The sequence below is a fragment of the Anas acuta genome, chromosome 5, assembly GCF_963932015.1.
Source record: "Anas acuta chromosome 5, bAnaAcu1.1, whole genome shotgun sequence".
In the NCBI taxonomy this organism is placed as follows: Eukaryota; Metazoa; Chordata; class Aves; order Anseriformes; family Anatidae; genus Anas; species Anas acuta.
This window is the reverse complement of record NC_088983.1, coordinates 34,757,592-34,770,445: the sequence shown is the minus strand read 5'-3', so window position 1 is coordinate 34,770,445 and position 12,854 is coordinate 34,757,592. Positions and strand designations below refer to the sequence as shown.

General features: G+C 36.0%; 1 protein-coding gene across 1 annotated transcript; it reads right to left on the bottom strand.

Moving 5' to 3' along the window:
- Positions 1-1,501: 1,501 nt before the first annotated feature.
- LOC137857476 (photoreceptor outer segment membrane glycoprotein 2) lies at positions 1,502-9,974 on the bottom strand. The gene is made up of 3 exons (XM_068684015.1): positions 8,876-9,974; positions 6,430-6,676; positions 1,502-4,954 (listed from the first exon to the last, which is right to left on the bottom strand). Exons 1-3 carry the CDS (start codon positions 9,454-9,456, stop codon positions 4,688-4,690), a joined length of 1,095 nt encoding a protein of 364 aa, XP_068540116.1. The 5' UTR covers positions 9,457-9,974; the 3' UTR covers positions 1,502-4,687.
- Positions 9,975-12,854: the final 2,880 nt, after the last annotated feature.

The following is a 12,854-nucleotide window of genomic DNA, read 5'->3' as shown; positions in this document are numbered from 1 at the left end:
AAGGACTCTACCTAGGTTACGTGAGCTTCATGCCTCTATGATTCTTGTCTAAACTACAGACTTCCCTATGCAGAGTCTAAACTCTTGCCACAGCTGGAAACTGATAGCAGCAAATGTGTACCAAATAATTTGTCAGATTTTAAATATCATGGATTGTGTTGTAGACAACTGTATGATCCATATACCAGTTAAAAAAACAGTTTGCAGAAGGGAGGCTTCCAGCTATTAAGGAAATGTACTGTTTTCATTTACTTTGATACAATGAAATTCTAAATACGCTGCATTCATATATTATTCATTATATTTTTTTATGATCAATGTAAAGCAAGCGTCTTCACTGATAATCAAAGCTTTAAGGGAGCATCGTAACTGCAATTTCTACAGGAACTGTCATAGTGTTTTCACCAGAAACTGAATGTATTTCTTATGAAGAAATTCATAAAGATGATAGTTTTATATAGAGGTGAGTTCCTTGCTGTGGAAATTGCTGGAGCTTGTTGCACAAATGTATTGTTATTATTTCTGACTGGATTAAGCATTGATAACAAATAGGATAAGAAGTGTCCCACAAATCGTATTTATTTCTGTATCTGAGCAGATGCTTCGGCTTACAGGCTTTGCTTGCTAATGCCATCTTTGTCTTTATAAACTGCAGAGAATTAAAGACAGAGTCTGTGCTGCTACCTGAGTTTATTTTCTGGATACAGTGGCTGTAATTTTAAACACTCCAAGAAACCCAAATGATTATGACAGCTGCTATAAAGCAAGTTAGATATTTAGCATGCACTTTTGCTGAGGAAAATGATACATAGAAGGCAAAGAAGAAAGCACTTATTTTAGCACTTATATTGAAGTAACAATAATCAGTCAATATTGCTGAGGTTTTCAAATTGATAGATTTAATTTGTCTTCAGTTCTGTGAAATGAGCTGTTATCCTTTCATAATACATCTGTGTCTGTGGACTCTAAATACCTAGGCAGCATAGAAATGAGCAGTCTAATGTCTAAGTAATTACTAGTAATAATCAGTAATAAGACAGCAACTGTTCCCTGTGAAATACATCCTGATACTCAGTTAATTTCATAAATTTTCACACAGCCAGTCATTTCATCAGCTTTTGCAGTTCTCTGAGAGAGAAAGGTTAATGTAGCAAATATTACTTAGTTTTTTATTGTAAAATGTGTTCTCTTCATATGAAAGTAAATGAAGTGTGTGGACCAGGGGAGATGTGTAGCCAGGTATTTATACCACTGCTGTTCATGCTAATGTGTTACAGCACTTGCTGCATTAAATGTGTCATTTTATAGAGATACTCAGTCTAGATAATCATTTTAATTCACTCTTCTTATGAATCTATTTTTCAGAGCAGATTCTTGACAAATAGGGACCTCCACTAGAGAGTTATCAAAGGAGTAAGCTCACAGCTGTTATAATTCTGCAAGCTAAATAGACAATCTAGAGAGATTTTAAATGGCACAGGATGTCAAGTTTCATCTGCTTCCACAGGTAAATGTGCTTTTTCCACCAGGAAAATTTTCCTAAGATACAGAGTATTATTTTAAAATAACATGCTTTTATTTCCTGTCTTAAAACTATTTTCATCAAGCTGAACCATTTCTCACTTTGTTTTTAAAGTATTTTATTCTTTTATTATTCCTGCTTAGTCTTTTTGAATCAAATTTTCCTAAAGAAAACAAATCTTATTTGTTTTTCTTTTTTTCTTCTCTGAGCTATTTCTGATTATCTTACACCATTTGTTTATTAAGCAGTCTAGAGCTGCTTTTCCAAATGTAGATGGACTGAAATCATACTAAGGAAATGACTGCTATTGACTGAAGCATGTGGCACTTTGCTGATCTGAAAAAAAAAAGCATTTTTATCATCTTCCACTGAAAAGTCTGTCTAATTTGCAGTCTAATATGACTACCTTTTCTTGTGGTCCCTCAAAGTACTGACTTTTTCTATGTTAATTCTTTTCCAGTATTGTATCAGCTAATTTTAGTGCTTCTAGTAAGGCTCAGGAAGCTGTTGTGCTCAGTGTTCTGCAGCAACAAGAGACCACACCTGCTTCCTTTTGGATTGCATTTCCCAGATCCACTGATGTTGATTTCCTTTCATGTTCTAGAAAGAAACAGGAGTTCTAAACATGAGACAAATAATATTCTTTTTAGAACATGAGACAGATAGGTTTCTCTTAGTTGAATGAGAAATAAAAGCCAGAAAAAAACAAAAATAACAATCTTACAATATAGCTCTTTGAAATTTTACCATTATCACATTGAAAGATAGGAAAGAAAGAAGGAAAGAAAGGGGGTCAGGATCGAGCCTAAGGACATTAGGTAGTCTTAGAAACAACACAACAGACTGGTGTGGAAATAATATTTTTGGCTCTCAGAAATAGTTGAAGGAGTGATACACCAGCTTATGCAAAAACTGACATCTCACAATAGGGCTTTATATTAGTATCAAAATTCTCTTAACGTTTTCACAGAACTATACATAAAAATACTATCTCAGTGCTCAAACAGTCAACAAAAGCAAGAAATAATGGGAAATCTTAGGAAAAGCACAGAAGACCTATTTAATTCATAACGTCCCCAGTTATATGCATGCAGTGTTACTTGTTTAAAACTAATTAATGGAGAAGAGTTACAAGAACTGTCAAAGGTAATTTCCATAGAATAAAAGATTTAATCTTTTATTCTTAAATATCAGCTTCTTCCATTTAGAAAGGTATGACCAAGAGAGATTATAATAGAGGATAGTAAAATCAGGAATGGCATGGAGGAAAAAAATACAGAATGACTATTGGTTGCATCTTACAGCAAGATTTAGGGGATACCTATTAAGTTGTCACAGAGTCAACAAGCAAAGATAATCACTTTTTCAAGAAATGCAGAATCAAATTGTACGAAACTAAAATTTCAAGCTCATTGATGTATTTTGGACATCAAAACCATGAATGGGTTAAAAAAAAAAAGCTATACAAATTCATAAGAAAAGTCTGTAGAGAGCTATTAAAACACATTGATAGATATGTAATGTTTGTCAAACAAAGCTCACAAACTGCTGTTTCCAGGAAGATAGGAGACTGTCAGAGAGAGAACTATTTTCTAACAGTCTTGCTTCTCACGTGCCTTTTGCAAAACCTTTGCTATGGGTTACTACTACAGACAGAACCTATCTGTCCACTTTTATTTTTAACAAACTTAAATATAGGCCTAAATTTTTTCAGCAGTGATGTGACTGCATTTGGAATAACAATCATGCATATAGCTTGCTTGACTTACAGTATAGATTTTTCCATTACACTGTTTATTTACAATATATTCTTAAAGCATTATTCTAGTGTCACAGAAAACAACAACGTTTGGACAGGTAAAGGAATTTTTACTGTTATTTTTGTATGATTGCAAAAGCAAAGTAGTTCTGCTTTGAGTATCACTGTGAGAGGATAACTCCTTTTACTTCATTATATACAAAAAATGCACGAGCTTTCCAAAGTTATATTCAAGCAATGTATTATTCATAACAGTTAGCAAGAAATATTTTTTATATGGTCTTCTATCCTCTGTTCTGTATGTTTTTCTGCTTACAATCATACCATTAATGATGAATTAGTCATATGATATCCTGTAATTACAAGTATAGAAATGCTTTTGCTGCATACACGGACATAAAAAAACTTCGAGTGCTATCCTTGGAACATGATGGGAGAGCTTTCAATCTGTCTTTGTCTTTGTTGGTTCCAAATAATCTGTGTTTGAGCCTATAGATCTATGTAACTACTTTCGAAATTGAACTCTTTGATCATCAGGGATCATTAGCATTTGTTTTGTATCAGGTATTTGCTCTTCTTTAAATGTGTGTTAGCACATTGTACTTGGAATTTTCATAAACTTAGCATGAGCTGTCAATTAGTTTTCTTGAGCAGAGGGAACTAGCTCTCTTAGAAGCACCCACTAGCTTTCCGGAGATGTATGGCAGTTGGCTTTCTCTAAACTATAGGGAAAAATTAAGAAGTACTTCATTTTTTTTTTTTTTTTTAATTTTTTATTTTTTTAAGTCAAATACAGTCTACTAACTAACTTAAATTGGCTTTAACTCAATTTCACTTAGCTATTAAGTTTTTAGAAGGGCAACAACGTACATGTATTTGTATCCTAATATGGACTTTTTAAACACAGTTTTCATTTTACAGTTTTTGCTATTTTAAAGAATCTCTTTTTATCCAATGTAGTAATTTCTTTCGAAATTTCCCTGCTGCTGGGATTTCAATAGAGGTGTCAATAATGACAAACTTTGTTGATATAAAGTAGACCAATCCTATCTGGAACAGTCTGATATCCAAACTGATAGTCTTTTTTGTGCATAATCATTATTCTGACATATTCAGATGACAGAAATATCTAAGTTGGAAGAGACAAAGTGGGAAAATTTCAAAAGATTGTTTTGTGCAGGTATGAAAATCAGGGATTTCACAAGAGAAAATACACCTGGCCAAAGAAGTATCAGTATTTTGTTCCTATGACCAGTTTATCTTCTTGTCAGTTGTCATACCACTTTTTCTCTTTTCCCCACAAGTAAAACAAAACAAATCGAACGAACAAACAAAAAAACCCCTTGTATCAAAGGTTGTAATACAGCAAAGAAACACTTGTGACATGATTTCTCTGAATGGATCGTCTAGCTAGCTTCAGGGATAGATTTTGTTGCAACATGGTTTTTGCCACAGTTTGTGTTTTGAACATCAATGTTGGGATCATTCAGGCCTGAGACAGTGGAGATCTGGTTGGCTTTGCCAAGGTTCTTAATGATATTAATGTTGTATTTGGCCGTTTCCACAAAACTGTTTTCTAGTAACCAACCATCGGATTCACCCTCCAGGTCTCCTAGCAAAAGAACATTCTTCATTGCTGTTTGTAGGTACCGGACACCAGTAAGTACAGAGAGCTGTAAGAAAACATCAGTGGTTAAACAGAGCTTAAGTTACAGCCTTGATCCTACCACGAAGTCTGCTTTCTGACTTGTGTATTTACAGGCCTATTATTTAATATTGAGTGAAATAAATACATTCTTTATCCCAGCGTTAGAGCTAACCAATCTCACAGTTAATTATGTATTTTAGAATGAAAAATACCATGTAGAGGTTTTTTTCTTTCCATTCTTCAGGTACCATTCCCACTTGCATGTTATTAGTGTATGAATACCTAGAAATACATCGGAATGCTGCAGGCTCAGAGACTAGTCATAAAATGAATGATCACTTAATGGAGCCATTGGTGATTAGGGAGGGGAGGTGTTACAAAAACCAAAAATTTGTCGGTTCATTTCTATGGAACTTTTTCTACTGACCTTCATTAAATCAGTATTGTCTTCAAGGTTTTTAATCATTCCTGCGTAAGCTATATGTGTCCAACATGCTAATGCATAAATGAAGAAGGATGCCCTACAGAAGAGGCTCAAGTATAAGTTTAGGGAAGAGCTGTGCTTTCAGTGTGCTCAGCTTGTCAACACTGAAAGGAGCACAGAGCAGGCTTGCAGCTTTTTCCTGTGCTGCCAAATATCTCTTGTTTTTGCCATCACCACCCAATCTAGCACTGCCTAAGGACTATTGTGGCAAACTATTTTAAATAGCATTAATATTTATGCAATAGAGTAATAATCAGGAAAATCTAACTATTAAAAATAGAAGAAACAGTATTTTAGCCTATGCCATTGGGGTTATCTGCATTGCATGCAGATTACAATATCCAGACAGCTTTTTTTTTTTTTTACGGCTGTCAGTAGAAAGACTGCACCTTTGAAGGTGTGTATGCTTGCTTGTGATATGCTAATTTGGACTGCATAATAAGCAATCTGATCTGTATCTAAAATGTATCCCATGTTTGCAAGTACTGTTTATATGGTAAAGCAATGTAATATAGAAAGGAGGCTTTGAGATGTTAATATTTATGCGTAATTCTTACTGTAAATAAAATTCATGTATTCACCAAAGGCCTGCCTCACATTTCTGATATTCTTTCCTAAAACTGCCTCAAAACAACCTTATGCCTTCCACCTAATTTCCTTGCTGTTGCGTTACTGCATGTGTTATCCTGCATCTGGTCCTGTAAATGCTTCAGGAAAGTCAATGTGCCATAGTCTGTTGAAAAAAGCTCTGTAAACATACAGAATCACGTTAATTGTTTCTAATAGTTCTCATCTTCAACAGATTCGCTTCTACTCTGGTCTTTGAGAAACTGTACTAGAGAAAGCCCTGCAACACTCCTGAAGTGCTGATGGACTTGTTCTAGATACTGAGGTGCTTCTCACACTTGTAATACCATAGTTGTGGTATAATTATGGTATAACACCATTGTTATTTCCCATCCCAGAAAGCAAGCATGTCCGATGCATCTGACACAGACTGTTTTTATAAAACTTACCTCAAACAACCAAATAAGCAATGCTGCAATACCAATGGATCTCATAATAGCTGTGTAGTAATCCAGCAGGGCCTCTCTGCACCCCTTCACCCAGATATTGAGCTCCTCTGTCAGGAAATCGTAATTGTAGTGAGCACTGTTGTTTGTCAGCTGGTACTGGATACAGGGCCGTGGGGAACTTGGATTGCAGCAGCTGAAGGGTACTCCATCCACCAAGAACTTCCCATCAACATTACTCTTTAGACGGCTGCAACAGGACAGAAAGTTTGGGCATTATAAATCTGGTAGCAGCAGCAGAATGTGTCCATATTTTTTCTAAAAGGATGTAATGAAAGTCAGCTGCAATGCGGGCCTCTCCAATGTAACAGAAGGAAAATGAGAATGTATCTGCAACTGGAAATGTTGCTCACTGCAGGAAAACTAAATTTTTTGTTTGCAGTATTTTTATGTGTGGGATCAGTGCAGTATCTCTTGATTTTTGGTATTGTATGTGTAAGTTGCAGACTTGTTGTTTATGGAGATGATGTCTTTTTAGATATCTTTCCGCTGAGAATATTAAAGACAATTTTAGAATTTATCTGTCTTGGCAAAACATTAATGGAAGTTACAGTCCTTGAAACCCTGTGTCTTTACTTCTGGCTTGATTCTGAGTGCAAGCATTTCGAAAAAGAAGCTAATGCAAGAACAATTATACATGCCACAGGAATCACTAGAGAATCACTAGAAATTGTCCACTGGCTAGAATATATGAAAGACAACCTAATCCCAGATACCCAGCTTTCACTATTTCCTAATAGAATTTTTGATGTTTTGCAAGACATCCTCAGTTGTTAATCTTAATATCCTTTTCTGATACAGATATCCAAAATTAAAGGGAAGGAAGGCATCACAGAAGCTGTTCAGGTAAACAAGAAGCAATGATCACTGTGGTACAGTGTTCTTCCAGCATTTGAGGACTAAATGTATCCTTCAAAAGAAACATAAGCTGAAAAGAATATCAGAATTTGTGGCTGTCCTGAGATGGCAGAATAATCACCTTCACTTTATTGCTGTTTGCCTTCTCTCTCTCATTTTTGTTTGGTGTAATTTTCTGTCAAGAATATTTTCTTCAAAGATATTTACAAATAAATAAAGATCTGCTGTTTCCCACCTAGGAGAAAGTTAGGCATTAATTCCTCCATTTTTTTAATGTCTAGCTCTTCACTTTGTGGCCTGGTAACAGCAACTGGAGGAAAAAAAAAAAAAAAGGCCCATATAGTCCACAGAAAGCAGAATTAAGTATGCCCCCCTTGCCCTTTTGTTTGGAACGAGACATTAACCACTATTCATTGCTGTAATTCAGATATGGCATTGTAAAGCAGAACTTGCTTATGAAACTATATAAAAAAGATGTTTTTTATCTAACTAAAGCAATGATAGAATTGTGCTGCTGTAAACTGCTTCATCCTCATACCATTTCCATTGACTGACTCAATTTCTTGTGACGCTGTGATGTTGGTAATGCAGAAATACAAGAGGAGAGGGAAGAGGATTATGAAAGAAGGTGAAAAGTTCAGTTCTGCAGAGATTCCTTTTGAGTTAAGTATGAATTTTCAGCTTTGCCTAGTAATCTACAAAGTACCAATTGACATACAGTACAAGATGAAACCAAGAAAAATACTTGGTTTCTTCTGCTTCCTTTCAGAATGTTACAAGCTGAACTTTGATCCTAGTGGTTTCATATGAAATGTTTTACTACTAGATTTTGGAAATCATAGTATAATTTGGTTACATAGCACCAACGTTGATTTTAGTAATCAAGATGGGATTATCTAGTTTATATGCAGTAAAAGAAATTCTGCAGTATAATTATTTCCTTCACATACTTTTCCATGATGTCTTCTGTCTGTATGGGGCAAAAATTAAACGACTGTATTTCCAAAATGAAGGCAGAGCACAGGAGACCCTGCAGATGAAATCTGTGTTTAAGACCCATGGCAAAACATTGCTGTTTCTACGTGGCTCACAGAAATACAAGGTAATACATTTTACCTTTGTACTTACAGTAGGATGCTACTGTAATAGTGGTCTAGAAAAAGTGTCACTTCTGCTATTAACTTCTGCTATTATTTACTAAAAGTTGTTGCATTAATTAAAGCACCAGAGTGTGAACATGCCTATGATCACAGAAACGTTAGCTCTTGTTGAGGTAGCCCTGTTAGCAGTCATTCAGAATGATCTTTGAGAAAAGTCTTCTAGCCACAGGGTGTCGTTTTAGTAAGGAGGAAAAAACACTGCTTGAATTTTTGGCAGCTGGCAGAAAACAAGCAGTCTTGTATTCTCTTTAAAGTCGATATGTCTCAAGTTCTTCTGACACTACTGTTACGTACTTTCTGTTCAATACAAATTCGTGTTGAAGGAATTTTTTTTTCCCTAGAATTTTCCATCAAGACTAGTAAATACTTACTCCATAACTTCCTTGGAAGCCATATTCAGGTAACGAGCAGATACCCACTGAACTTCAAACCAGTCTCTAAAGCCATTGTTTCCACAGCACTGGAATCCAATTTGCAACATATCCACTGTTTTCTTTAAGAAACATCTTCCAGGTATGTCAGTGTCCTTATAGAACTTAATAGCATCCCTCAATCCCAGATAGAGAGATTCTTCCAGTTCATTCCTCATGGTATAGCACATGAGAGCACCCATCAGGATGCAGAAGGTAAAACAGAAGGTACACACGATATATGGGAGCATAACTAGTTTCCACCGAGAGAACTTGTTAGCATCTGAGCAGTCATAGCAGATTTTGCCACCCAGAAAGTTGATAATACATGCTATGACCCCTACAGAGATCAGCATGTTGGGGACAGAGTTAATGTCTCCTTTTGCCATCACTTCGTTGCGCTTCTTGATCTCTATTTTCAGAAAGAGGCCAAGACTGAAGAGAATGATCCCACTCACTACAGAAACCCAGTTGAGGATCCATAGGATCTGAGCCAATTTGTCCCTCTTAGTTTTGGTGAATTTTACTTTGAGGACAGCCATAGTCAGATCAGCATTAGGAAAAGAAGCGTAGGTCAAGGAAAGCCCGTAATCTGCTTAGGAGCATGTATCCAAGGCATGCAGTAGAAATCTGAAGAAGAGAGAGAGAGATTACTGTCTGTTTGACTGAGTATTTATAGAGCCTACAGAGAACTTCCTGTACAGCCTCACGCACTCTGAGATATGCCAAGAGTGTGTTCCACATCTTGCTTACGTTTCATACAACATCAGTCTCATAGAAAAATAATTCTAAGAGCTGACTGTAGCAATTAAAAAAACAAGCGAACCATAGGACTAATGAACTCTGCCCTCCTATGGACTTCTGTCTAAAGAGCAACTTTCTGTACGAATTTTAAGACATCTAAAAGTGAGCTAGTCTGCTGTCTTTCTCTTCTTCTCATTGCTGGTATTTTCTTGATGATTCTAGGAATTTATCATTTGTAGACTAGTGTGTCCTGGTCATATTTAAGTTTAAAAGCTGCTAAGCTGAATGAGCAAATTCAGCATAACCACATAACACTTTTTTCAGGGAGTCTGCCGGGGGGGGGGGGGATAGCACCAGAAACACAGTATCTTATGTGTGTTTTTAGACATTTCATCATCTATCTTATTTTCCCCAGCTATTAGCCAACCTAAGAAACCATCTTTCCCAACATTTTATCTTACTTTTGTATCATATGGTATCTGCAAGACTACTACTAACTTCTCTTTTGCGCCTATTCAATTACATCAAAGTCAAAGGTAGATACAACTAATAACTGCTTTACATCCAAGATATAAAACCTGTTAGTGCTAGAGACAATGCATTTTCAGTCCACATGATGTGGATTTAGAACTATGCTGCAGTACCTCAGGATCAAGTGATGAACTTCTACCCTTCTTAACAGCTTCTGATGCTTTGCAATTGCCTTTCCTTAACGCATGCAAGAAAATGGAGCTCAACATTCTGTACTCCCCCCCCAAATTGCTCTCAGCATGGCTGTGTTATTTGGTAACTTTCATTACAGTGATTTTATATTATGCAAATTTACATATTTATATGATTATACACTCATCTTTGTGGATCTAGTTCTACTAATACAATGACAAAAATAGTAAAACATAATCCTGTAAATGTGGGGAAAGGAAGTATAGGTAGCTTTATTCATGCATAGTTGCTTTAAAGCTAGTAGGCTCTACTACTTAACTTCACCTAATTAAAACTGGTATCAGCTAAAACAGCATGAAAAGTACCCACAGACAAAACTTCCAGAAGTATAGCTGCATGCTACCCACTAAAGGATCCACAGGTGCAATGAGGCTTAACATCAGGTAAGCAGATTCCTGTAGAGTGCAGTTAAAAAAGGTAATGATATCCTGGTGTCTTCATCTGTATGTGCTGGAACAAATCAGTTCTGTTTGGACAGGTGAGGAATAGGTTGTTCTTCTATTCAGATTAGGATATGGTTAGATATCTTCATGTATTTGATTATTCAAACAGTTGAATGCCTATGAGATCTGAATCATTCACATTGCGTTAATTTTATGTTGCATTCAGAGAGGAAATTTTTTAAAATTTAAAATTTTAAATTATTTTAACTTTAAAATTATTCACTTCTGCGTGTCTTTTGCATAATACACAGAATGTCCAACATACATGGTATTTTTCCTTTCTGGCCTTATTTTCAAAGGTGCTGAGACCAGTGGCACTTTTTGAGTTGAAATACAGGGCCCTAATTTTAATGATTAAGGCTGATTATCGGTTATGGTTGAATATTGATTGTGATCGTATTGTGATAACCATTTTGATTAAAATAATTAAATACTAATTTCTGATAAACACCTCTGTACAAAGAAGTCCAGAGAGCAGTCATAAAATGACAACACTTTCTTTGCACTGTTCTTCTATTGTATGCGTCAGCCCTCTTTCAAAAGGATCATGCTCTGCTGGTACAGAATTAAGCCTCCATAAGAATTCAGCTGACAGCCTGTCTGCTAAGCCCAGAGACAGTAGCTTTGATTGCTTCACCAGTTAAGCAGTTCATGACTTGAACTTAAATAGCTGTAGATGGCTGCTGCAAATAAGTTTTTTTTTTTTTTTTTGTTGTTGTTGTAGTTGCTCTTGATACTCAGGTCTCAGAGCATGCAATGGAGAGAATCTGTTACTGTGAAATTACTGATACACAGTTCACATTCAAGGGCTAGTGTATACATCACTCTTTGTTTCTGTGAAATGTACATATATATTTGCCTTTAAATTCTTAGGCATATTTGTAGATAAGTGTCACTGAGAATGACACTGAGTGACACCGACTCGGTGAATGTCTTTTGCTTTAACATTTGTACAAAATTTGTAGACAGGCCAATCTTCACTTAAAAATCATCTACTAAGGAGGCACTTGACGTTAGAAGATATAAACTTGAGGCTTCATGTTGTATTATTCTAGCCATGAAGAAATTTGAGGCTGAATTTCATAAACAGTGATACAGTCAGTCTTGTATAGTTATTCTGGTATAGATCCCTCCACCATTCTCAGATGCCTAATCTTAAAACATGAAACTTCTCTGTGCAAGAACAACTCTCCTAGTAAATCCTTGCCTCTGACAATTCTCAAATGCTATTTCTAGCTTCTTTGATGCAATTTTATTTACAAGACCAGCTTCATGCAGTATTCACATTCATCTACAACAGAGGTACCCACACCACAGACTTCCAGCAGTAGAACATCTGCCTAGCACAAGCTATTTTGTATGAGCTATGCTGACAGAGGAAAGCAGAGGAATAACTGGTTGCTGTAGTGGAGCAATCACTCCTTGACTGACCCTACAAAGATTGCACAAAGAATCTTTAGGATAAATGCTTGCACAATGTTGAATGCATCGAGTCTGGGATAGAAGAACAATTAATCTAATCTGTTCCTGAGGAATTAGTCTCTGGGAAACACTAGGCAGAAGATCCAGTCTTCCCAGCTTCTATGTGGGTATTTCTCCTAAGATAACTTTTTTACAGTAATAATTTATTGAGTTTATTTCAGATAACATGAAAACCCTCTTCCCCTTATAACGAATTCTGTAAATATACCGTATGTTATTCCTTCCCTAACTGTTCAGTGAAGTGTTGAAAATATTTATTCAACACTGCCATGTAGTAGCGATTTTGAGCACTATGAAGAAAGTTCTTCCATCTGGAAAAACTGAAGCGCAATTTTGAGCTAAAAGTGTCATTGTCTTACTCTGCAGGCTGTATATATTCTTTTTCAAGTTATATTTGTGACTGGGATTACTGTAAAACCACAAATGCTCCTAGTAGTTGAGTGAAACTAATCCCCCCCAAGTTCTTGGAAACACACCCCACACATGAGCCACTCCAGTGTTACAAAGCATACACGTATAGGCTTCCCCCCCACCCCCAGCAATGGGAA